This window comes from Phaseolus vulgaris, chromosome 7 (genome assembly GCF_000499845.2).
Source record: "Phaseolus vulgaris cultivar G19833 chromosome 7, P. vulgaris v2.0, whole genome shotgun sequence".
Taxonomy (NCBI): Eukaryota; Viridiplantae; Streptophyta; class Magnoliopsida; order Fabales; family Fabaceae; genus Phaseolus; species Phaseolus vulgaris.
The window spans coordinates 38,479,874-38,501,269 of NC_023753.2; the positions used below are offsets into that span (position 1 = coordinate 38,479,874).

At 30.9% G+C, this 21,396-nt stretch overlaps 3 protein-coding genes across 11 annotated transcripts in view; 1 reads left to right on the forward strand and 2 right to left on the reverse strand.

The window, feature by feature from the left end:
* Window positions 1–1,176: 1,176 nt before the first annotated feature.
* Window positions 1,177–21,396, reverse strand: part of LOC137830689 (DNA-directed RNA polymerases II, IV and V subunit 8B-like) — a 56,201-nt gene continuing 35,981 nt past the window's right edge. The window contains exons 2-6 of one of the 7 annotated variants that reach the window (XM_068638159.1): window positions 4,765–4,790; window positions 4,540–4,620; window positions 3,548–3,705; window positions 1,915–2,003; window positions 1,177–1,423 (exon numbers count right to left, since the gene is read on the reverse strand). In XM_068638159.1, the coding sequence (XP_068494260.1) occupies window positions 1,312–1,423; window positions 1,915–2,003; window positions 3,548–3,705; window positions 4,540–4,618 (438 nt within the window). In that variant the 5' untranslated portion in view covers window positions 4,619–4,620; window positions 4,765–4,790 and the 3' untranslated portion in view covers window positions 1,177–1,311. Of the gene's footprint in view, window positions 1,424–1,914; window positions 2,004–3,547; window positions 3,706–4,539; window positions 4,659–4,697; window positions 4,880–21,396 lie in introns of those variants that run through there. The other 6 variants (XM_068638158.1, XM_068638157.1, XM_068638162.1 and 3 more) reach the window with 6 other exon arrangements.
* On the forward strand, window positions 8,001–12,668 carry LOC137830681 (IQ domain-containing protein IQM6). 2 transcript variants are annotated; one of them, XM_068638146.1, is made up of 9 exons: window positions 8,001–8,380; window positions 9,505–9,802; window positions 10,190–10,304; window positions 10,401–10,466; window positions 10,542–10,630; window positions 10,719–10,806; window positions 10,974–11,204; window positions 11,306–11,407; window positions 11,684–12,668. In XM_068638146.1, the coding sequence occupies exons 2-9, from the start codon at window positions 9,510–9,512 to the stop codon at window positions 12,386–12,388; spliced, it is 1,689 nt and encodes a 562-aa protein (XP_068494247.1). In that variant the 5' UTR covers window positions 8,001–8,380; window positions 9,505–9,509; the 3' UTR covers window positions 12,389–12,668. The 2 variants fall into 2 exon arrangements, with proteins under 2 accessions (XP_068494247.1, XP_068494248.1); XM_068638147.1 differs by having other exon boundaries at window positions 8,095–8,380; window positions 9,505–9,778.
* On the reverse strand, window positions 14,579–19,825 carry LOC137830683 (homogentisate solanesyltransferase, chloroplastic-like). Of its 2 annotated transcripts, XM_068638148.1 has the most exons (11): window positions 19,723–19,825; window positions 19,380–19,605; window positions 18,610–18,734; window positions 18,371–18,517; window positions 17,908–18,133; window positions 17,678–17,751; window positions 17,233–17,325; window positions 16,957–17,074; window positions 16,805–16,867; window positions 15,468–15,500; window positions 14,579–14,867 (listed from the first exon to the last, which is right to left on the reverse strand). In XM_068638148.1, coding segments are annotated over exons 1-11 (1,182 nt in total). In that variant the 5' UTR covers window positions 19,725–19,825; the 3' UTR covers window positions 14,579–14,792. The 2 variants fall into 2 exon arrangements, with proteins under 2 accessions (XP_068494249.1, XP_068494250.1); XM_068638149.1 differs by having other exon boundaries at window positions 19,380–19,792.

A 21,396-nucleotide genomic window follows, 5' to 3' on the forward strand; every position in this document is an offset into this window, starting at 1 on the left:
TTTTTAACACTTATTATTGTGATACTATATTTTTAATATTTACTAACATATGGGTAAAATACATTAAATTTCATTTCAATAATAAAGGTGTTAAAATAAAATTATAAAATAACATGTTAATATATTTTTAAAACTGATATATTATCAAAGTGTTGAGACACTTTGTACTCGATTGAGATCAAAACATTATAAGGTTGGAATATCGATTAAACTAAAATTAATGTTTCGTTGATTTAGACAAGGTCGAATTTCTTTTAAGCTATTTTTTATTTGACATTATTGAGATTCTTTTCTTGCCAATATATGATAATGTACATTACTCAAAATTTTCTTTTCTTAGTCAATGTTTATGGAGCTTTATCTTGATGAATGTCAATTAGGTTTGTTGATTGACTTTTATGTTGTTATTTTTTTAATCAATGTGTTGAAATTTCTTTTAACTATTAAATACTTTTAAATATTAAAAGGATTTTTATATTTAGTGATAATTGAAATATTGTATAAAAAATTAAAATTCAATAAATTTAGAATTATTTTATGCAATCAATTATCTCCCTACTTTTTCCTTAAAAATGATAATTATATAAAAAGATATATAATTATTTTTAAATTACAAGATTAAAATAAAATCACATTTAATTTAAAAATGTTTTTTTTTTCTTTTTAAGCTTAATTTAAATTTTTTGTTTTAGAGAAAGTACACTAGAGAGAGTTTCTACAAGCTTACAGAAAATACTCTCTTAATTGGCACAAATAATATTAAGATGCCTAGATAGACCTACACAAAAGGAAATGGCTTAAATAAGCTGATATAAAATGCAGAAGACTTATGCAAATGACCTAAAGCAAACATGAAATGCAAATAGATCTAGATAGACAAATATGAAATGCAAAGACTTAGATAAGTTGATATGGAGTAAGATGTGCCTTATTTATTAAACCTTTTCTGTCCAAACCCTTATTTTGTAAAGACAAATATCTAAACAGTAGTTAGATTAAAGACGTGAATCAGGTGAATGAGTATAGTCATACAATAGTTCAAACACCCGAAGCAGGGATGTAAAATACCTGCAGAGAGAAATGGATGTGAAAGAAATACAAGAAAATATAAAGGGAGAAGAAATGGTGAGTGTTAAAATAACAGAAGCAAAAAAAAGGGATATGACAAAATCAGAGTTGCAACCAAATCACCAAATATTTGGGTTTTTAAAGTTGGGTAGAGTTAAAGTACTGAAAGATGTAGTTGGAAGTAGCTGCTTGTTTTTGCCACAACAAGGATTCACATCCTCCTTTCTTTTTTAAATACAATTTTCAGACTTTCCTAATAAGAAGATACAACCTCTGATCAAGTTCAAACTTGTTGCAATGAGAAGTATCTCCCTTCAACAGCATCAGTAGCCCACCAAATGAAATATTTAGCTCCCTACAATACAAAGCCCATGAAAATTATGATTATTTAAAAGAATAACAAAGATTGAATTATTAATGTAATGATCGCATTCATCTCTGACTAGGGGAGCTGCTACTAAGAATAAAACCAACTACATAATCTCAACTTCAGAGAACTCTTCATCTCATAATCGAAAGATAATTCCCAACTGATTGGCACAACAGAACTCAACAATGCATAGATAATGGTCGATTTTATTTAGTGAGCAGTGTTATTTACATACAAAATAAGTCAATCGGCACTATATGAACTACAAATATGCGATTCACTTATTCATTTCATGCTCGTAATCAATTAAAAACAATTAAAATCCGAAGGACGAACCCATGGTTCCTGGTTACTAGCTTCTAAATGGCTATTTGGCAACATGCAGGCCATACATAATTAAGGTACTGAGATTAATTTAGTTATTTTAGTAAATTATTAAATATTCATATGAAACTCAAAACTGGAAATAGACATACGCCTTTTCACGCCCAGAACCCTCTGTTATCCTGTAGAGCTTCCCATACATGACATATTCAAAATTGTTGGCCAGTGATTGTCGATTGATCTGGAAAAAAAACATATAAAGCAGAATTCTGTAAGCCAAATTAAATTAATTAACTGAGTTGAAAATCAATAGAGAAAATATAATAGAAAAAATAGCTAAAAATAAAAAGAAAATTAAGAAAGACAAAGGGAACTATTAGCTATAAATTGGGTTATGTATAGATCACACCACCACCCACAAAGTTTGTTAAAAGCACCATGGATTGGCATCAAGCTCACGATTCAATACAGACTAGCATTGAGCTTAAGATCCTACGCAGAGAAAAAATCATTCACAAAAATAGAAACCCTCATTGTTGTTGGCCTACACAAATTGGCTGTTTGTTTTCTATGACTCAATCAACTCACGGCCATAACATCAAGTTCTGGCGTCATTTGACATACTGCTGTAAACCTATCATCCCTCTTCAACCACAACAACTGTGAACCAAGTATTCATCGAGAACCCAAAATCACAATAACCAGTGTTAGTTGGTTTTATTTAAATATTTTTATATTCTCAGATGACAGAAGCTACATGAGTTTGTGTAGACTCCAGGATTTGACAAACTTGATGGCATATGTTCTACAGCAATGTATTTTGTATATTACCAGTGTCCCAGTTATCATGATTTACCAGGAGAAAGAAACATCTTTAATTAGGAAAAAAAATATAAAGGAATTCAAGCCTGAGAACTGTTAGAAGGCTTGATTAAAAATAATTAAAGTTTTTCATCTATTTTCTTTTCATGGTGGTTAACCAGAAGAATGGCCCTTTTTAGGCTGGGTTCATATATCTTTAAACCCATCATTCTCTTTTAACTCACTCTCGAGCTATAAATTTGCATACTATTTAGTATAACTTTAAGAAGACAGAGGAAAAGATTGTGTCCTCTGTAGTTTTAGTCCTTTTTAAATTATATGATCTGAGTTATATCCCAAATGTATTACGTAAAAAATTATAATATATGAGATACTCCCACAATATGTATGTAAATGTATCACACAAATGCCAAAATCAAATAGAGGTAAAACATTGATATGCCGGAGTATTTGGGAGTCATAGATACTTGAAACGTGTTTTAGTAAGAGAGCTGCCAAGTGGTTAGATACAACCATAGATACTGAATATTCCAATACACAATAAAAAGGCACTAAATAAAAATTTAGAAAGAGCAAACTGTGTATTAAACAGAGAAATTTTGCTTCTTACGGAATTAAATTAAGCAATAGTGTCATGTAATCATCAAGATCCATGCATTCAAAGTACAAACCACTCCAGCCACATCAACCATGTCTACGCTCACCATTAACCCAATTTATGTTTTGAATTACAAGTTCATGATGAAGGACAGAAGCTCCCAGTCACAGAAAACTTAATAACAATTATAAAGTAAACAAAGATAGCCAGACACCCGAGGCTTTAACAAGAATAAGAACAACCACTCAGCATTAAATGCACCTTCTAACAGTAACTAATGCTTTGTACCATGATTTCACTTGACAATCATAATAACAATCCTTTAGAGTGAAACAAAGGTTCATTGTACATAATAAATTTCTTACCTGAGTATAATAGCCAGTATCTGGTGTTCCATCAGGATTAAGTGATGAAACAAGCACAAGGGTGAATTTCTGACCGACCTTCAACGGATATATCTCAGAATTGATATCAAGGTGCATAAACATGTCAAACTTTTCACTTCTTGCTTCAATTCGAGTAACTTGAGATGAACAAAATCGAAGCATTAGAATAAAATACGCAGAACAAGATAAAAAAAACATCTCTAGTAAGACAAAATAACCATGTCACGCTACAAATGGAAATCGAATAACAGCCAAACTTTAATGACGAGTTTTGATGGGGAATTTTAAGAAAATAAATTCAATTTTTAAGTGAATCTAAAATATCATACATCAAAAACACTTCTTTGGACATCAAATCTAAAGAACTTTTAGAATGACAGAAATTTTACACCTAAAATAAAACTTTGGGATATTATTTATCTTTTTCTCTCTATCTTCCCCACCCACCTTTCTCTCTCTCTCGCCCTTCCCCTTTCTTAATTTGCGCTTCTATGAATCATAGAAGCTATCCAAATTCGCTTCTTACTTTTTATTTCAAAACAATTTCACACGTTGAATTAAAAACATCAAGTACCAAACAACGAATTTTAAACACACTAAACTTAATTCGCTTCATCCAAACTAACTACTTTAAAAATAAAAAAGAATCTAATTGAAAAAAAAAGAGACAAAATAGTCTATGCATATATGCACAGAGAGTTTTTCCACTGTCAACCTCGTTCCTGATTGACTGTCAGTGTCATGCATTTTAAATTCCACGAAATTTTGAAATCCATTTCACAAAAACAACAAAACGAGATTCCAAAAACAAAAACAAAAAATCGAAATCCAATAATACACAGAGAGCTCAAAGGGAAAAAACCCTAGACATGTATAACAACAAAGTATGACAAGCTAAACCAAACAAACAATATATGAAGAGAATTGAAGCATTGAAGAAACAACACAGATGCGAATAACAATAAGAATACCTCTTTCGAATAATTTTTTGTCATCGGGGTTCAATTTTTCTACTCTAAAAATATCCTCGAAGAGATTATTCTCCACCATGGCTGAAACAGAAAAGCTTGTGAAGCCAAACACAACGAAACTGACAAAAAAAAAAGCAACGCAGAGAAAGGCGAATTACGAAGAAGCATAAGAATCGCAAAATACGAACGAAGATTAGAAGAAGAAGATTGTTGTCAGAACAGAACCTGCGGTTCGTGTCCGGTTCCGGTTCGTTCGGTACAGTACACTACTCTGCCTTATGACTTAAAAGGGACTAAAGTAAAGTAATGAATAAATGAAATAAAAGGAAGCAGAGAAGGTGTTCGAGAATTTTCTTTAATGGGCCTGCTCTTCAATTACCTGACTGTTTCTTCCTGCACCTCCATATCTTCTTCTGCCACCTCCATCATACACATCATGAAAATACATTTTTATCCTTTTTTGTCATCCCATAAATTAGTTTTTGGATTATGTAATCTGGAACATATTTAAAAAAAGAATTCCGGATTACATAATCCATAAGCTAAATAAGACTTCTGGATTATGTAATCCGGAAAGTAATCATGCATCTCAAAAAAGGCTTCCAGATTATATAATCCGGAAAGTTAATTATAATTTTGAAGAATGACTTCTGGATTATGTAATCCGAAATACTATAGAGAGATATTTTTGAAAATTCAAAAATTTATGGAGGTGAGAGAAGAAGGTATGGAGATATAAGAAATTAAAAAATGTCCCTATGTAATAGATACCCTGTCAACTTTTCTACTTGATGTATGATGTGTAGAGAATTAATGTATATAATTACTTGTATTAAATCAATTGTGTGTGTTTTGTATTATGTTTATGTTATATTATTTTACTTTAATTTTTATATACTTACCTTATATTATGTATTTATGACTGTGATATGGTTATGATTATTGTGTGATGACACTAGAACAAGTGGCAGTTGGAATAAATGTAGAAGCAACATTCCTAAAAATATTTGAGAAATTTTAAATTTTCAGTTTTTTTTATAAATATGTATATTTTATTACTTTTGAATAACGCTTCATTTACTCTATGATATTTGTTTTGCCTAGTAACTTTCTAAGTTTTGTTATTTTTACAAATGTTATATAAGAAAAATGTTATATATGATTTGGAGAAAGCTCAAAAGTTGAAATTTATTAATGTCTGATTGGAATGTGACTCTGTATTGATTTGTGGTGCGTTTACTTATATGACAAATGTTCTTTAGATGTTTCGTAATCGATTAAATACTTAGTGGAAAAATTTAGTTTAGGGTTACTCATATTTTTCGTAAAAGGAATGCGTGTGTTGATAAGTTAATTAATTTATGATTTATTCATAGAGAATCATTTCATTGGTATAATCGACTTTCATCTAGTTTGTTCTTAAAATTCGTTATTAATAGGTATAGTCTATCTATGTATCGTTTTTGCTAACATGAAAGTTTTTTATAAAAAAAAACATTTTAATGCACCAAACAATTAATTATCTTATTATATTAAGAACTCTAACCTCACTGGTTTTCCTATTAATTCAATCACACGTGCGAAAGCCAAATATCAATCGTGTCGGTGTTTGTGTGTGACGGAAATTTCAAGTCTGAGTAGAAGATAAAAACGCGTTGAATTGTTTTAGCAATTAACAAATAAAAAACAAAAATAATTTATTTTTTCTATTTTAAAAATTACATTTTCTATTAACAATCAAATAAAACGCCAATAAAAATGTGATATTATAAAATCCTCACGGACACAAAAACAAAATTGAAACCTTTTATGTTATATAATATTAATAATAATATAATTTTAAAAAAATTAAAAGCACAAAATATTTTGAATAATCATTTATTGACAATGAGTATAATAGTCTTAACTTCAAACACACTCATATTTTTAATATGATTTGTTTTATACCTAGACATGATATCATCATCTAAAAATAGTTTTTAAACACTTCCTTAAAAGATTAATCTTTATCATTTTTAATTTAAAATTTGTAGTTTATATTATTTTATGTATTACATCGTGATAATACCATGTTTATAGTTTTTAAAGTTCGTACTCTTTAGCTTATTTTAGAATTTTATTTTTAAAAAATACTTAAATTTGAAAAAAAAAATATACTCATTAATTTATATATATATATATAATAACTTTTATTTTATAAATAAATTAAATCAAAGTCACAAACACTTTATGTAGGTAGTCTCGTCTCCATCATACCTTAGTTGTACACGGTTCCACCAACTCTAAGCTTAAAGAAAATAATAATAATAATAATTATTATTATTATTTTAAAAATTATAATGATAATAGTAATTCTAATAATTAGTAGTAGTGTAACATACGTTGTTGAACTATTGATTTATATTAAACTTTTAGAAAAAAAAATGATTTTATTTTTTTAAACTCAAGAAAAATTATTGTAATTTCTCAAATAAAAAATTATTTCAAATATAAAAGGCTAAAATATTTTTTTTAAACTATTTGTAGTCTCTCAAGTTATCAGTGATTAAATTTTGTTTTCTAAATTTAAGGAACTAAAATATTTTTTTAATTTACGAGGCCATATTAAATTTACTTCGAAATTGAAAGATTAAAAAGATAATTAATTTTTTAATTAAAACTCAAATTCCACATTTTTAATAAAAGCATGTTCCAAAATTTTATTACATCGATTATAATTTAACATAAAAAAACTATCTACTATTACGTTTTAAAAAAGCAAGTGTTAGAAGTTTCCTTATTTTAATCATTAGTCATGCACCAAACTAATTATATTTTGAAAGCATAACTAAAATTATATGAAAATAAACCGATCAACATACATAGATGTGATGATAAACATTTTTATCTGCACTTCAAGCTAATCTTTTACACTAAGATTATTTTTATTTTAAGTTTAATAAAAAATTATACATACAATAATTAATTAATTATTTAATTAATGGCCAACGTATTTGAATGATATTAACTTGAAAATAAACAAATTAAGTGATTGAAGTCTGAGTTCAGTTCACACCAAACCTATGTAGTACAGACACTCACACGGATATGACACAAACACAGAGATACGTAAAACCTCTAAAATATAGGACACTGGAACACGAATCTATATATTATATAATTATGAATTATATAAATTGACAATAAAGATTTATGTACACAAGTATGTTCCAAATTATTATTTTTTTAGTAGAAAAATGTTTTTCATGACTGGTTCAAAATAATTTGTTTCTTATTTTTATAATTATAATAAAAAATTATACAATAAGTTTGAGTTTTTAAAAAATTAATGTATTTTTTCTTTTTAAGATTGTGTTAGAACCGTACTAGAATTGTCAGAAATTCAACAAATATTTTTTGAATGGTACACTTCACAGATACGTGTTCTACAAGTGTCATACGAGTTTCAGCGTCCAAGAGTTTCATAACTCCAAACAAACTACATAGTACAAACAAACCTACCTTTTCCATGGTTTTGTCGTTCCTCCATTCTCTGGTTTTTTGTTATTTATTTTGCAATCTTAATTATGTGTTCTATAAAAGGGTGGTGCAAGAATAGCATAGCATGCATTAACGTGTTTGTTTGCAAGCCCTTTCTCTTTCTCCTCACGCTCTCTTCCCACATTCTTCGCTCTCTCTCTTTCATTGCCACCCTCCATTCTGCCACTTCCTTTCTGGGCTCCCTTCATCTTCTCTCTCCACCCTTTTGCTTCTTCTTGTTCAATCTCTCATCTTTCTCTCTCTCTCTGCCGAACACCTCCTTCAGCCTTTCCTCTTCCGTGGTCCCCTGCCAAATATTCAGGTATGCTAATGCTCCTTCACAATAATTAATAACAATAACAATAACAAAAGCATTGATGTTGATGTTGTTGTTTTGTATGGAGTTGGCTAGGATATGTGTGTGTCTTTTTCAATATTCAAACACGGATAATGATGTGACAATGTTTTATGATTCTTATAACTGAATATGTGCCATGTTGGTTGCATTTTTCTGGTTTGATGCCAACCATGTCATTGTTTTGTTTTTTTTTTGGTTTTTGCTACGTTGGAGGTGTGAGTGGGGTTAAGGGAGGAGGAAAATGGCATCAAAGAATGGCCAATTGAGCAACAAGGTCGATAAGGGAATGAGGATTAAGGGAGAATTTGTTTTCTGTTGGTTTATTATAAATTGATATCAACAATGGCAATGTCCATCAACTTCTTTTCTGAAATGTTAGACAAGACAATGTTTGATTTTTTCTGTAGCATTCACTGTTGAAGATTTGATTCTTTCTTCTATAAGTCATTGTTTGGATTCTATAGAAACCTATCTGATGAAGCAACGGATAAATAAGTCTTTTGCGTATCAATTTTTAAACTACGGAATTATTGGATTTTGTTTTTGCTGGATACAAGACATTCAGACAGAAAGTATAATTAAAACTTAAAGGCCAGTAATTTCATCTGGCGATTATTGGAATTTATTTCCTTTTCTTTCTGCTATGAAGATCTTGAAATCCAAATAAAAGTTGTTGGAATGTGTTCCCATTTATGCATCGGTTTTCCTCCCTCTTTTTATAAAGGATCATGATTGCTAAGAGTCCATGAAGCTTTTCAAAAACCTTTGTAGGCGAAAATTTGAAGATCTTAATGTCTGCAACATGTAATAAAATGCTAAGAATAGCTCCAAGCTTTGTGCCTTTCTCCTACCCCTTTTTTTTAAAAACTTGGTTGTACCCTTAAATTTTGTTTATTTGAGTTATATTTACAGCATTTTATTAAATGAGAAAAACCTTACCTTGTACATTAGTTGATTTGGATATTATTGTGAAAGTTTCTCTTGAGGTGAATCAACTTCAGAGGTGAAGATATAGATCATATTTTTTTTTGTTAGTTAGTTCCATGATTAAGACTTAAAACTTGACTCAAAGAAATCCAAATTTGCAGGGAAGATGATGGTCGGAGGTTCGGTTGAGTTGGAGAGCATGTTTTCTTTAAGATCTCCTAAAGCAGATATGGAAAATGACTTGTTTGGTGGTAAACCAGAAAAAACAAGGAGTAGAGACAGTAGTGGCAACTGGTTGGAGAAGAACATATATTCGCCATTGCGGGGGCAACAGAATCAATGGGATCAAGCTGCACTGAGGTTGCAGAAAGTTTACAAAAGTTTTAGGACAAGGAGGCAACTTGCAGATTGTGCAGTTCTTGCAGAGCAGAGATGGTTAGTTTCAACACATGTACCTGGGTAAACACAATTGGAATTTACATGAAACATTGTCCATTTTAATTGTTATTTCTTCTGTCAGTTAATTTTCTACACTCTCAACCAACCAGAAATCAGGGTAGGTATAATTTTGAAGACAATTATTGTAAATGTCAACAAATTTACCATACAATTTGTGTTTGGATGACAGAATAAAAGTAAGTTACATTGTCAATGCATATACTATTTATTCTTCTTTTGTATGAGAGTGTGCACTTTAAGATTTAGGAGTCTTAGAGCAATCTCATAGATTAAGTTGAAAGATAAGGGAATTGAAAAAGCTTTCATAACCATGTGCTTGTGGTCTCTACCAAAGACAAAGATGTCCCTAATATTGTTAATGTTACTGAGTTAAATTCTTATGCATAGGTGGAAGGCTTTGGATTTTGCTGAACTCAAGCGCAGTTCAATATCTTTTTTCGACATTGAGAAACCGGAGACGGCCCTTTCGCGGTGGTCAAGGGCAAGAAAGAGAGCTGCCAAGGTAGGTTCTGACATGAGTTGTATCATAATATGTTGAGTTGTTGATGTTGTAGATTGAAAGACTATTAAGCTGTTTTTGGTCTGTGTTTAATAATAGGTTGGAAAGGGTCTATCTAAGGATATGAGGGCTCGCAAACTTGCTTTGCAGCACTGGCTAGAGGCAGTAAGTCTCATAGCTAAAGTGATATTGTTCAAATTAAACTGCTAATTTCTCTAAACTGGTTATCAACTTGAACAGATTGACCCTCGACATCGCTATGGTCACAATCTTCAATTTTATTATGTCACATGGCTTCGCTGTGATAGCTATGAACCTTTCTTCTATTGGTAAGATTGAAACAAGAATGACAATTCAGTTTCTGTTTAACAAGTAACTTTCAATCAAACTAATGGATAAATCAACCTACAAGTGTAGGCTTGATATTGGGGAAGGCAAGGAAGTACTTTCTGAGAGATGTTCCAGGTTAAAACTTCAGCAGCAGTGCATCAAATATCTGGGTCCAGTGAGTTTATTGTTCTCTTTGATTTCCCTTTTTATTTTCTTTTTCAACCAGATGGATCAATATCATGTTAAAATATGTCAGGAACAGGCCATGATATTTCACTTCAGAGAAAAACTCAAATCTTCTTTAACATGTAAAAGTAACTTTAAAAGTTGTTTCTTTGGTAGGTGGAAAGAGTGGATTATGAAGTAGTTATTGAGGGTGGAAGGCTCTTGTACAAGAAATGTGGGAAATATGTTGACACAAAAGGAAATGCAAAGTGGATTTTTGTACTTAGTACATCCAAGACTCTTTATGTAGGGCAGAAGAACAAGGGCACATTTCAACATTCAAGCTTCCTAGCAGGGGGAGCCACATTGTCTGCTGGTAGACTAGTGGCAGAGGATGGTGTTCTTAAGGTATGAAAAAAACATAAAAGCCATATTTTCATAACAGATATTGTATATTGTTTTCCATTTCTTTTTCTTTCTACTGACAATAGACTTTTTCAACTCCAAAGGTAGTTTGGCCTCACAGTGGGCATTATCTCCCAACAGAAGAAAATTTTGAGGAACTCATGTCATTCCTTATGGAGAATAATGTGGATCTTACAGATGTAAAGGTAAAATGACTAAATGGTAACTTTGCTTCAGTCTAAGATATAGCATCTGTCAATCTAAAGCAAATTTCCATTCAGCATTTGCATGACTGAAGAAAATTAAACTCCACATTAACATAACTACATATTCACTATTATTTCATTGGTGTACTTAGAATCATGCATAGATTTTAACTTTAGCCATAACAACATGCATAGAAAATTAGCTAATTGCCATTTTCGTAACATCACTTAATGAAAATTCTTGTGGAATGCTGATTGCCATTTTCTTATATCCAGACAAATCCAGAAGAAGAAGATGGCATGGGCGAACTGAACCAAGATATCTTCCTACACAATCTTGTAGAGGCCATGAAACCTCCAAACACTGAAACAGAAAGTCCCAACTTATTAGCTGAAAAGCTTCCTGACTTGAGAAATGAGGGTTCTAATGCTCATTCAACCTCTCAACCACCCTTGTCAAAATTGTCTGTAAGATTAGGATCAAAAATAGCAAAAATTGAGATACCAAAAAGAGTCACACTGTCTGAAGTTTTTGGAGAGCAAGAAAACGGTCCACGTACCCAATTTTATTCTCCAGTTACATCAGACTGTGGTTATGAGACAGCAGAAGAATCCTTTATAACTGAGGAAGAATTCATGGTTTCCAAATCAAACATGTTTGTTGAAAATCAAGATGAAGAAGATGAAAATACCATTCCAAAGGAGCAAATCTTGAAGAGGATAGATTCACACAAGGGAAGGAATTCATATCAATTGGCTAATCACTTGTCTACTAAATGGACAACAGGTGCAGGCCCTCGAATTGGTTGTATGAGAGACTACCCTCTAGAGCTGCAGAATTTGATTTTGGAGCAGCAACATTTGTCTCCAAGGAAAAGAACAACAGCTCCATCTCCCCGGATTCCATCTTTATCTCGCTTCAGCCATCATGTTGCTTTTCCATCTTCTTTGCCTGCTGCTCCAAGTGCCTTAATCAGCTAGTGTATCAGCTAACAATACATAGGATGAAGTGGCAATTAAAAGATGCCACTTCTGCTGAAAAAATGACACAGGAGTTCTTTTTGCAATGCTTTTTAGTGCCATTCTTCAAACCATATAGTTTTTGTAGGTCATGTGATGGATGAGGAACAAAAGAACTTTGTATGTTCTGGTTCCAAATGAGGAAAGAAACTGATTGGCCTCTTTCATCCAATCTAGATTGAGATAATAGCAACTTGCAAATCATTAATAACATGTATAGTTATGCAGAAAATTTCTCAAATCCCCACCTTTGTGTTATCCTTCAAAGTATCTACTCTATTTATCTTATATATGATAGCATGAAAGGGAATAGACAATATGAAATAGGTAGAGTCAGAATATATTAATTGTCACTGACAACAAAATAACACCCTGATTAGGTTGAGATGTGTACAATATGATGAATGCATTTGGTGTTCGTGATTGAGTTTCTTAAGAAGTGAACAAGTCTAACTCAGCATTACAACACCAACTTGTAAAGTGAGGTTTGCATTCACTTATATACTATAAATTGACATTATCTCTAGTTGCTATAGATCTTCAAGACATTCCTTCACGTCTTAAGAAGTGAATTTTAAGTCTAATTCAACTTACAAAACCAACTTGTAAGGTGAAATTTGTACCCATTTATATACTATGAATTGACTTTATCTCTAGTAGACGTGAGATGTCCTAACATAGTTGAAAGTTGCAACACTTTTTTTCAATTATGTTGTTTGTGGCTGCTATTATAAAGAAGAGTTCCAAACAAAAGAAAAACATTAGTTTCAAGCAACTAGTTCCTCAAAAAATAAAACACAGCCCTGCTTTCAGTTATTATTGTGTAGAAAATGTTGACTAGAAACATAAAAATATTAGGTTACATCTACCTCTAAAATTTTATATGCAGAAAATTTATAATATATAATCTCTAGAACATGTACTTAGTTTTCACTCCTTTATTTTCAAACAAATCCTGCATTATCTTCCATTTCCAGGCATTCATTCTTTAATCACTTTGAAAGTCCTCTTTCTTCCTTACAAATTTGACACATTACTTCTTAAAAGGCTTTTGCAATTATGTAGCCAGTGGAACCACACATGTTCTTGTTAATCTTCCTCTGTTATCTATAATGAAAACAAATTCATTTTTCTGTAAGACTTTCCTTTTTTTCTCAACACCAAAATTGTCTTCCCATTCTCTGTAACTTAAATTAAGATTGATTGATAAGTTGAGAAAAAAATTTCACCTTAAAGTTAATAATTTAAAGATAAAAATCAAAAGTTTTTTGCAAAAATCTAAAAAGAATCTCTCCACACAGCAAAAAGCTTCACAAATTAACGAGTCAAAACTAACTATAAAAATTAACAAATGTCTATTTGCTGTAAATACTATCTTATTAGGATAAAAAATATGTGCTACCTATGATAGAGGAGACAAAGTCATCTGAACCAGCTATGCTTCGTAAGGTAGTTGTTTGTGACAATCAATATTACACTGATTCTTTAGGTTCATTTTTGCTACTAGGTGCACAACACCTCCCTTATAAGGCTTCAGAAACTTAAAAGGGTGTATGTATAATGAAAAAAAGGAGTGTCAGTATAATGTTTTCAAAACAAATGGGAGATTATCAAGTCTATCCAGAAAATTGTTATTGGTTCATTCATTCTCAAGTCATTATCACATAACTCAGAAATGTCAAGTTCTGTAAACTTCAGGTGTGTTTGAATTTCAATGGAACACCTAAACCAACTTCTAATTTCCATTAAACAATGTGTCAACATGTTTGACACTTTTTTTCTAGTTCCAGTTAGAAGCAAAAAATGCACCTCAAACTTCAGTTGACTTAAAAGCTACAATAAGTTGCATTTATTTTCAATTCCAATTAATTTCAACTCTTCATTTTCTTAGCGAAATCCAAAGACACACTTCTTGTTTGAGATGTTTAGTCTTCTAATGAAAAGGAATGGAGGTAAATTTTTAAAGGGTGTAGGAAGAAATGTCCTAAAATTATGCAGCTTGGTCATCAAACCCAATGTCCAAAAGAGAAATCCAAGAATTGAGTGATGCCACATACACACATTTTGTTTTACATCCTTATGCTTGTAAAATAAACTACACTGAACACTGAATATTTTGGCTAAAAATGATTGACAAAGAAATAGCAGAGGTATAAAAACAGTACAAAATATTTTCAGTGTAATATTATGAAATATGTTAATGCCATTACATTACATCAAAGTAAAAGTTAATACTACAAACATTTATATATAAAAAAATACTAAAAAATAGCTAGTTTATTAATTTGATACTTGATACAACAAAAAAGATCTCTCCAACTATGCAGGTGTGCACCTTTTTCCAAGAAGAATACAGCGATGTTTGCTATATGAAAGGAAATATTGCATACTCAGCATAGAACAGATTCCATATGAATCGATAGAATTCTGATATTGCATCCTGCAGCATACATGCAGACATTTTAAAAGCAGCTTAAACGCTAGTGGAAGAGATAAGGAATGAAAAGTGCACCATTTGGGCCAGTCGAGATGGTGTACAGAAAGCTATATACACAAAATATTTTAAAAATTGTTTTGATTTTAGTCCTATAATAAAATCATTTATGTGGGAGTCTGCATATTTTTTTTTAAATAATTTGATCACTGTATTTATCTGTTCATATTGCATTGATAAAGAATCTTGGTCTTTATATGGACCCCAAAAGGACAAAGTGGAATTACCAGAACAAGCAAAACAAGTTCTTCTAAAAGCCAATTGACATTGGTATGCTATCATGATCTAATAACACTAAATTGCACGAAAATTGTATCAATCAACCTATTCTTTAGTGCCACAGTAGGAGTATTTAACCAACAAATAAGTTGTGATATTAACTAATGTGCTAAAAGGAGGTTCATGGTATTGATAAGTAGTTGAAGTGATTCATGTCATCCTAAGTGGCTATGCTACAAGAGAAAAAGAACAGAGGTCCAATATCTGAGCATTAAAAGCAGTTAATAAGTTGCTACATTCTTTTTCTTACAGAAGATACAATATTACCTTGGTATAATTTGCTTGTTCTAGTACCCGTACCTGAAATATGAGCAAACAAGTCACGTCTACCTTACAATTTCACAACCACTTGTGTGCATTATGAAAAAAGAAAGAAACAAAAAAATAGAAAACACCAGACAAATCTCTCCTGCATAAAACTAAGGTTACAATAAGCATATAGTGCATGAGATAGACAAAATCTCAACAACACAAAAGAGAAAATGCTTTGCTTTATAATATCAACAAGCATATATTGTGAATACACTCTAATCAACATAACATGCCCCACAATCTTAAGAATGCTATATACTGAAGAAAAAAAAAAACTAATTTTTATGTTGCCATGGATATCTTAAAGGACTTGCAGGTTCCATCTAATATTAAGTTGAAAACAGGTAAAGCTATACTATTAAATGAGAGACAAAGAAGGTTTCCTTGCATGTGAACAAATTGTTTTTTGGACTTAAAATCAGAAAGCACGCACTTGGCAGTCCACTAATATCACAGACTGCATACTAGCACCAACTTCCAGAGCAAAGGCGGAAAACTTCTGTGAGGCTGAATGATTCAACAACCTTGTGAAGATTATGTTAAGGCTTGACGAAACTCTACTATGTTTAGTTCATTGGTTTTGGAAGTAGAATTATGTGTTGCTAGAGATTATCTTAATAGGGAATATTGTACTTGGAGATATTGAGATATAATAAGCTAATGTAATTATGGTAATTAGGATAACAGTTATTCATCCTATTTATGTCTCTTCATGTGAATAACCATTGGCTGTGTAATTTCACACATGGATTTTTTTTACATGTCTTTGTTCTTTTCCTCTTTCAACAAGTGTAAAGCTTTGTGAAACTGGGTTCTTTAATGTTGGATTATGATGCATTTTGCTAGAATATCATGTGAGAATCTCTATCTACATACTTTCTCAGGAAGAGGCTTGTTTTCTTATCCCCTGCATGTTTCAGCTCATCAGTTTTTATTTGATAGAGCTGATGTTTCTTCCTCTATGTTCTGGTGACTCTCTTCTGTTTTCCTCTCTTTTTTCTATTCGTTTATTCCCCCGACTTCCCCTCCCTCAAACTGTTTAAGAAAAAAAAAAAAAACAAACCCTGATAGTCACATTAAAAGTGTCTGATAATGGAGGACCGTTGTAATACTACATTTCATACTGTTAAGAAAAAATTCTAGAGGACAGCTTCCCCATTTCACTAAACAAATGTAACAAAAATAATTAACAAAATACAATTCATAGTGAATTGGATTAAATAAAACATGTATGAAAATCCAATAAACTAGAATGATAACCTTAGTAACAGTCATCAGTCCAATTAACAAACCTGGTAAATCAAGCTTATTGCAAAAGTCATATGAGCTGGTATGAGCAACCAACGCCTGAAATCCTGTCAACGGTTCCATAAAGCATGAGGTTTTGTTTTCATGTATGAAAAAAAAAATTCATGGTAGGCACATGATGCAAGTTGATATTCACCTGAGGCATATAAATTGCTGCCAATACTGAAACAATATAGTTCATCAGCAAAATTCCAGAACCAAGGAAAGCAATGTTCCGAACTCCTAATTTTGTAGCAAAGGTTGATATTTGATACCTGAAGTTAATTGAGACATGCAGCACCAAATTAAAGTGTGACACTTACATTCAAAAATACATATTTATTGAAATAGAGATGAACCGAAAAATCAACAGCTCAGGAAAATAAGATCAATATGAACCTGCAATATGAATGCAACAAGGACCAAGACTTACTTGCGATCTCCTTCAACGTCAGGAAGATCTTTTGTTATAGCAATTACCAATGCGAAAAATGTTACAAAGGTTGTGATGAAAACCACAGGAGAGCTGCAGCCAGAGATACACAAGAAATATATAATAAGCTCGCAAAAAGATAAGCTGGACACTTAAAAAAATATTTGATGAAAAGCTAACACCATCACAAGCTTCAATCATTGATGTTAGCGAAGCACAATTTATATTGAAAGTGTGGAGTTTGTCCTTCTAACATTATGACTGTTATAACTCTATCTTAGATATTTTATTCTTTGTTTCAATTATTTTTTTGGTTGAAGCATAACAAATTTATAATTAGTATACTTTTTGAGTGATCCTCTATTTAAACATCAGAAACCATAAGCTCAGTTGTTCAACACTACCAATTACAGATATGAACAACAAATAATAAGCCATAACCCACCTCCATTCAAATGCAAGTCCAAGGGCAGCTCTAGTGGCATAGTAGACACCAAAGTTAAGGAGAAAACCCCGTACCTACATAAGACTCTTCAGTCAATCTTGTTCAAATATATCCCCAAATGCTTAAAAATTCAATTGCCAACTGAATTTATCCCAAAAGAAAAAAAACGAACAAATTGACAAATTGTATATAGTACTGAAAAGTTTGGGACTTGGGAAGATATATCATACCGTAGCAATTATAAGAAATGCAGCAACAGGAAAGCGTTTCATTCTAAGTGGAGGAACGGAATAGATGGTACCCAAGAAAAGGCCAAGTGTGTAAAGAGATAAAATGAAGGGCCCAAAGTTGAACCCCACAATAAACAGGCCAGCTACTGCAAAAAATATAACCAAGAACCATGCAGATTGGACAGAAAGATCTCCAGCAGCTATAGGTAAATAAGGTTTGTTTACCCTGAAAAAGAATATAAAACCAACTTTGAGGATTTATCTAATAGACATGTAACTACAAGTGGAAAAATATTAGAACCAGAACAGAAGAGTCTTAAAATGAAATTCCTGTGCAGTTAATCATGTTCGAGAAGAAAATATTGAAACTTGGAAGAAATGTGAAAGGAGAAGGACAGAGAGTAAAAAGAACAACAAGAAGACAGCAAGTGATAAGACAGTTGTTTATATTTCTGGACCATACTTGTCAATGCTAATGTCATAGATTTGATTGATGCCAACTATATAACCATTTCCACAGATCAGAGCAAAAAGACCAGAGAAAGCTTTGAACAAAAGAGACCACTTGATCAAATTTGTGTGCTCAATCAATGCTCTTGCCACCAAAGCACTGTAAAAACAAAGAGAAAATGAAGCTTAGAGAAAGTATACTTAGCATGAAGCTGCATGAAACAGTTGCTGGCTAGTTATAAAGTTACTCACAATGAGCCTAGTGCTGTACCACGTATAGTATGTGGCCTTAAAAATCTCCAGCAAGCATCTTTCAAATCTAAAATTCTCTCAACTAATGGACGATCAGATCCAGCGGCTCCAACTCCAGTGCAAGCCTGCCAGCATTCTTTTCATTTAAACTGATAAAAAAGACTCAAATCTCATCCAAAACCAAAAAGGTAAAAAATGTCCTTTAAACCAAACTAAAGTCAACTATAACGAAGTTAAAGCGACTAATAAATGGCTGCAATTGCAGCTAAACTGTTCACCCCAAGCCCAAACTTGAATGCTAAACTTCCTTCCAGTCAGTGACTTCACTTAGGAAACTTTACAATCTCTCTAGTACATGTGATTGAAACAAACCTTCCAAACCTACTTATGTTAAATGAATAAAACTAAAAATTATGTGTGTATTAAAAAACAGAAAGGGGGATGGAAAGGTAATTGGGTCAGCATGTTTCTGAACCACCAGTTTCTGAACAATCAGATCACTTTAACCAGTCCTTACACGAAGTCATGAACACCAGAAGAGTGAAACATGCTCAAAAGAAATGGCATTCCAGACGGTCATTATTTACAGATTGAAAAATGGCCCATTATTCAAAACACAGAAGGAACCACAATTTGAAAACCTTCAATCATACCAAAACCATATTCACCATGAACTGTTCAGCAAAAACCATGAAGTTTACTGGTTTTTTGTTCTCAGAAAAACAGAAGCAAATGAATCAAAATTGGAACTTTAAGGAAAGCAAACACACCCTTATGGAAGTGGGTCTCTGGGGTCTCTTGGAAACCGGAATTGAGCAGCATTTGTGTTGGTGATGTTGCAACCCAATTGAGTGGAAGTATGTGGAAAATCCTAGAGTGGCTTTGGTGCACACTATAGCTGATTTCAAAGAGGGAATTGTGGAAGGAAGGCGATGTGCAGTTGGAGAGAGTGAGAGCTCCATTCGAAGCTGAAAAGAATTGTCTGAAAAGTCTTTCCTGAAACACAGTCACAGTTGCATAGGGTGGTTGAAGATCATGGTGAATACCTCAAAAGCACATTAAGAACATGAATTTTGGAAAAACAACATTGTTTTTTTGTGGGGATTGCTTTACATTCATTGGCATTGATTTTGTTGGCAGACCTATCCATCACTCAAACAAGCTATCATTCTTGTACTGTCACCACCACTTACCTTAGATTATGTTTTTCTTCTTCTTTTTTTTCTTAAATAATAACAACAATAATATTATTTAGTTTACTATTTATATAAAAAAATTCAAATATTATGATCAACATTTTTTTTATTATTTTCACTTTGTGTAAAGTTATATTGATGAACACATAAGCTTTTAGAAAAAATAAAACATGAAAAAGCCAACAAAAAATGTAAGATAGAACAATGATTTTTTTTAACATATCAGCATATTATTACATATTTAATGGTCGATAAGCTGCAGAAAATTAAAAAAATAATGATAAATATAAAAACTATGAAAACTAATATTAAAATATCATTAAATTATATTTTTGAGAAAAAAAAATAATTCAAGTTTTAAAAAATATGTTAGATAAAAGAGATAAATGATTATTTAAAAATTAGATAGAGTACAAATATTAATTTATTAAAAGTATGAGAAAACTGTGTATTTATTTCAAAATTATAAGGATGTAAGTTTCATTTAATATTTTCAAATAATAAATAGACACAAATTTTCCTGGCTATTATGATAAAATTTCATAATGTTTTTCTTCAAATATGTTTTTTATTCTTCATAAATTATTCTTTTTTTATTTTTAATAAATATTTTAAAAATTATCTCTACTACATTTTTATTTTATTTTTTTCATCTAAGTTATTTTATTTCATTATTACAATTTAACTGAAAAAATTATCACAATAAAAAAAACAGTTAAAGAAAAATTATTAAGTACAAAAAAAAAGAATTTCAATAATTTATCAAAAACCAAAAAATTATATTTAAGCTTATGACTTTTATTACCACTGTGGTTCATAATAATAAATCTTCATACATTTATAGTTTTATACATTGCTCTATTAAACTAAATAGATCAACAAATATGTAACATCACGATAAAAATGTAATACAACAAGTAGAACAATTGCAATATTCTAATTTTTGTATCTTAATTATTAATTCAAATTTTATTTAACGTAATTAAGTTGTACAATATTAAAAAATTTCTGATAAATAATTTAAAGTTTTAAAAAAACTTAGATAGATCAATTTAATTTTTTTTTTAAAATAAATGTTTTTACATTAATTTATGAATAATGATAAACATAATATTAACTCATTCTAGAAAAAAATTATTTTTGGAATATCTATTTTTTATAATAACTAGACATTATTCGAATTGAAAATTTAAGTTTTATGTCAAATTAAATAAAGTAGTTTAGTTCTAATATTTAAATAATTACATCACAGATTATAATTAATTATTTGTACAACCTCTTTTTTTTCATCTCATTAGGTGAGGAATTTTTTTTTTGGTGGCGTCATAAATAAATAAATTTATTACAATGTCATTATTTTTCTCAGTTTACTAACTAATAACTAATGTATAATAAAACTCATCAAGTTGTGTTTTAAAAAATTAAAATTTCAACCGAAGTAAACTCATCAAGAATAAGGCTTTCATTGTGAAAGTTAGCTTCCTGAATAGTATTTTGTTAATTATTTGGCAGTTTCTTCCTGCACATCTACATTTTTCTTCCTGCACCCCCACAATATCATGCAAAGACCATATTGTCCCTATTATTTTTA

Bases quoted from the DNA above. Each gene is read 5' to 3' on its own strand.
- LOC137830681 (XM_068638146.1), top strand. From the start codon at position 9,510: ATGATGGTCGGAGGTTCGGTTGAGTTGGAGAGCATGTTTTCTTTAAGA. The intron at 9,803-10,189 runs GTAAACACAATT...TCTTATGCATAG, and splicing joins GTTTCAACACATGTACCTGG to GTGGAAGGCTTTGGATTTTG. The intron at 10,305-10,400 runs GTAGGTTCTGAC...GTTTAATAATAG, and splicing joins CAAGAAAGAGAGCTGCCAAG to GTTGGAAAGGGTCTATCTAA.
- LOC137830683 (XM_068638148.1), bottom strand. The intron at 17,075-17,232 runs GTAAGTCTTGGT...AATTAACTTCAG, and splicing joins GACGTTGAAGGAGATCGCAA to GTATCAAATATCAACCTTTG. The intron at 16,868-16,956 runs GTGAATATCAAC...AACCGTTGACAG, and splicing joins CAGCAATTTATATGCCTCAG to GATTTCAGGCGTTGGTTGCT.